Raw genomic sequence first — 4,156 nt, 5'->3', positions numbered from 1 at the left:
GGCGAAGGAAACCAGTGTACCATGCTGTATGTTAGCTGGGTGCTGCTGGTGGTCGACAGAACACGTCATCGTATGCATTTTGATCACACATGCATCGAAAAAAAGGATTTGGGTCAAGATTTTGTATGTCAAGATGAAATAATGGCGTATGTAACGATCAAATGTGCATTTTAATGGCGTGTATGATAATTATATTGTGCGTATCAGGGGCAAAAAAATGTGATCGGCATTTTTTTGTCGGCGTATCGGGCCGGCCGCAATTCCAGCGTATCGGGCCGATGAGCACGTTTGTACGTGGGGAGAACCATGCCGTCCGTCGGCCATCCAGGCGTATCCCGATGCGTTTGTGCAAAAATAATCGTACTTTGTAGTTTGAGAATTCAAGTTTTGAGATCGTTGCGATTTTCGCACGTTTAACACAGGTATGTTTGTGTCATATCATGGTCAGATTCAAGTGTGGAAAATGGTTTTTGTTCGTGGCAAATAATTAAAAGTAGGCTACTTAAAATGTTTGAAATTTGTCAATTATCAACCTTCAAAATGGCAATAAAAAGTTTGAGGTCGGCATATTGGCCAAAAAAATCCAGGTTTGGCCTTAGTGAAAATCTCAAAATTGAAATACCTCAAAATTGTCATATATACATACAAGAAACCTACGTTTGAATATTTTATCCTCTTAATTTTGTTCAAACACGTAGTGTTCAAATTATCTTAAACGTTTACCGTTAATGAAACACATGAAATAATAATGTTATCACACACATTTTCTTTTCAGCCTAAGGAGTGTTGTGCGCATTAGTCTACTGTGTATAGCACACGAGTGGACAAGACAGTAACCTCATTTTCAATTTCCATTAATTGTCTTCAAAATTGCTCCATCGTGCTCTTCAACATTTTCTATTTCAACATGATAACAGATTTGATTTGTTTCCTCCTACCGACTATTACATTTGTATGTAATTGTATACGGGAAAAGCTACTACTTCCTATTTTGGACGTTTTCAACCCTCTGAAAATAGCTTTTCATTGTGAGTTACTTTTACGCCCCTAACGCACAAAAATATACGCACAGTCGTAATATACGGGTAAAAAAGTTTTCCTACTTTTGATCCTAAATAACTGTTTAGTTTACCAACGGATACGATTATGTAAATAAAGGCATGACAAATTTTATCGAGCGAGTTTCATCAGCTTTGTGCAACAGAGTGATATTTAAACGCCATACGAAAACAAATACTTTCAGAATCTGCCACTTTCGACGATACAACGCTGGAGACGGTGGCGGAAGGCGCTTGCTGCGGCCAAAAGCTTATGAAGAAATGCAGGATCACCCCTGATGTCATTGCACACCTCCTCGAGGAAGAGTTATTTAGAATCAAATGTAGGACTTTTTTTATTGACACGTATAGTATTTTGCCATTACATCTGAGGACAAGGCATTGTGGTTGCCTTTGTTCCTAATAACACTCTCCCATAGACTAGGCACACAAACTTAAGTTCGAGGACTGTTTTCAACAAAAGATGGACGATCGAGGACGACAAATAATTCAAAAATGTGTATTCCACAACTCAACGTGACAACTTTTTTTTCAAAGTCTCATTCGAAACTGAATAACTTTTGTGTTGCTAGAAAAATAGCAATTAGTTTAAAACATAAATCTATTTTTTTCGGAGTGAAACTCGGAAAATAGCATCGGGCGGAGAGCGCGGGGGGGGGTCTACTTTAATACCGAGCTAGGGTTTGGCTTGGCTCTTAAAATGTTTTAAGTACAATAGCAATATCTCTTTATCTATTAAACTAGTAGACAGACTACAAAATGTTTAGCTTGAGCTACTTTTCAGTTTATAAAATAAATCGAAGATTGACGAATTAAATTCTAGATAGGTTTGGGTGGGGTGGGTCTACAACTTTGGAATAGATTTGAACACGTGAACTGTGAATTATTGTTTTGAAGAAATTTTGAAACAATAAGGAAAATGTTTGCATTTTTGGTATTATGAAAGAGTGAAATTAGGGACTAGACGTTTTAGAACGAAAATCACTCTCAATTTCGATTGAAATAGTCTGAAAAAAAAAGAACCACTTCAGTCGAAGCTCGAGTGAAACCTCGATCTTTACGATTGAAGAAATTTCACTCTAAAACGTCTAGTCCCTAGTTTCCGACTGTGCCGAGTGAATCTTCACTCAAATGGAGTGGATTTGCACTCTTTGGAATTAAGAGAGTATATGACTTGAAAAAGATAAAATGCAGGGCAGCTTCAGGCCGAAGAAGCTAGTGACCATGTTTCGTGCTCAGCTCAGCGGAAACTTTGAAGTACAAAGCCACGTGCATATATATTTTGTTTTATATATTTTTTGTCACAAATATACAATTCTTCCAACTGTGAGATTGCATTTAACTGATTGGACATCTTTCATATCTACGTTTGAACAATTGCATCCAAAGTCAATGATGTTTTAGCGGTCGAAACATGAATATGATATTAAAAATCTGTCCAACCTCAATGACACTTTTAGCATGACGGATTGCCTACCTATGATCGCTTCGTGCAAGACCTCAAACCCAAAAAGCGCAGAAAATTCTGCCGGAATCGCACCGCAAGGAGCGCGTACAGAAACGGGTTGATGGTCGAGTTGCACCACAGAAGGTAGTTGACTACCTCCCAGGCCAGATCGGAGACGCAGCTCTCGCAGAAAGCGGCAAGGAGCGATGCAATGTAGAAGGGTAACCAGGAGGCAACGAAGACACCCACTAGCACTGAGAGCGTAATCGCTGCTTTGCGGTGCCGGTGGAATTCTCTGCGAGTGGCCCTTTGGTCTCGGTCTGGGCCGATGCTCTTGCTTGCTGCCACGGGATTCCGAGTTTCCTTGGTCGGATTGATGCCGTCCTCTTCTTGGGCAGGCGTTTGGACTTGGCCAGAGTCCAGATGGATTGTTATGTCTTCCAGTGTCCCATCAAAACCCGTGTTACTCTGACCATTTTCGACTCTCGGTACACGCATTTTCTGGGCTGGGGACTGGTTGAGTTCGATGCTTAATCGTTGTCCAACTGACAACTGGTCCTGATGGGCTCTATCTTGATCAAGAATGCTTGCACTGCTCGGGGCCATACCCGAGATCTCGTGAGAATATCCTCCGGGCTTCCGAAATATACCCTTTGAGCGCTGCTTGATGTTGATATACACCCGTGCATTCAAGTAGGTAATGATCAGCAATGGGATGAAGAACTCGACGGCCATTTCGAATGCCAGAAAGGGGAGATTGTCGTACGGCTCCAATTCGCAATCCTCGCCATAGTCTACATTATCAACGCCCGCCAACGGACCCCATGCGAAAGTTACCAATGTGTAAAACAGCCCAGTGATAACCCACGACGTGACGATCATGACAGTAGCCCGTTTGTGCGTCTGAAATGTACCGTAGGCGAGTTTCTTGGTCAGCAGCCAGTACCGATCGAGGCTGATGAACAGAACTGTGATGACGGCAACGTTGGTGGAGGTGTAGTCCAACACGAGCCATATCTGACAGGGGATCTTTCCAAAAGGCCACCGGTCCAGGATGACCCATACTGAATTCAGTGGGAGCGAGACGGCCCCAACTATCAAATCGGAGATGGACAGACTCAGTATGAACGCATTGGAGACGGTGGAGCTGATGCGTGTGTCTTTGGTGTAAGCAGCAATCACAAAGATGTTGCCAATGACTGTCACTACAGCGATGATACCAAGTACGATTGAAATGGATACCGTTCTGGCGAGGCAAAACACCGGTGTGTCCTCGCTGCACACGCTGGCGAGGGTGTCGTCACCAACCGAATCATTAGCGAGTGAATCCATTTACGCTATCGGTATGCAGGCTGTGAAACTTCAATTCGACCAACCACACAACTCATCATGTTCCTCATACGGTCTTCCTTGCTCACTACATCCCTGCATTGACGCATCTCTCCTTATATCTCGGGACGCACCTGACGTTTGTCAATCACGGTGTCTGGCTTGCACGGTTCCCACGGCAATATAATTTGATGACGACCGAAGTGGATTTAGCTGTGATTGGACGAACGGTATCCAGGCAAATATTAACAATATTTGCACAAATCTCATGGTATGCAGTGACTCGATTTTCCCTTTATTATTACTCAATAACAAAATAAGC

The 4,156-nt window shown here is 42.5% G+C and overlaps 1 protein-coding gene across 1 annotated transcript; it reads right to left on the bottom strand.

Moving 5' to 3' along the window:
* Positions 1-2,535: 2,535 nt before the first annotated feature.
* Positions 2,536-3,837, bottom strand: LOC119740611 (muscarinic acetylcholine receptor M5-like). The gene has a single exon (XM_038215971.1). It carries the CDS (start codon positions 3,835-3,837, stop codon positions 2,536-2,538), a length of 1,302 nt encoding a protein of 433 aa, XP_038071899.1.
* Between the last annotated feature and the right edge of the window lie 319 nt (positions 3,838-4,156).

Source organism: Patiria miniata, unplaced genomic scaffold (genome assembly GCF_015706575.1).
Source record: "Patiria miniata isolate m_02_andy unplaced genomic scaffold, ASM1570657v1 HiC_scaffold_5, whole genome shotgun sequence".
Classification (NCBI taxonomy): Eukaryota; Metazoa; Echinodermata; class Asteroidea; order Valvatida; family Asterinidae; genus Patiria; species Patiria miniata.
The sequence above is the reverse complement of the archived record's forward strand: the minus strand, read 5'-3'. Positions and strand labels throughout refer to the sequence as shown.

What these genes read in the sequence shown, in the direction of transcription:
- LOC119740611 (XM_038215971.1), bottom strand. Translation starts at nt 3,837, where the DNA reads ATGGATTCACTCGCTAATGATTCGGTTGGTGACGACACCCTCGCCAGC.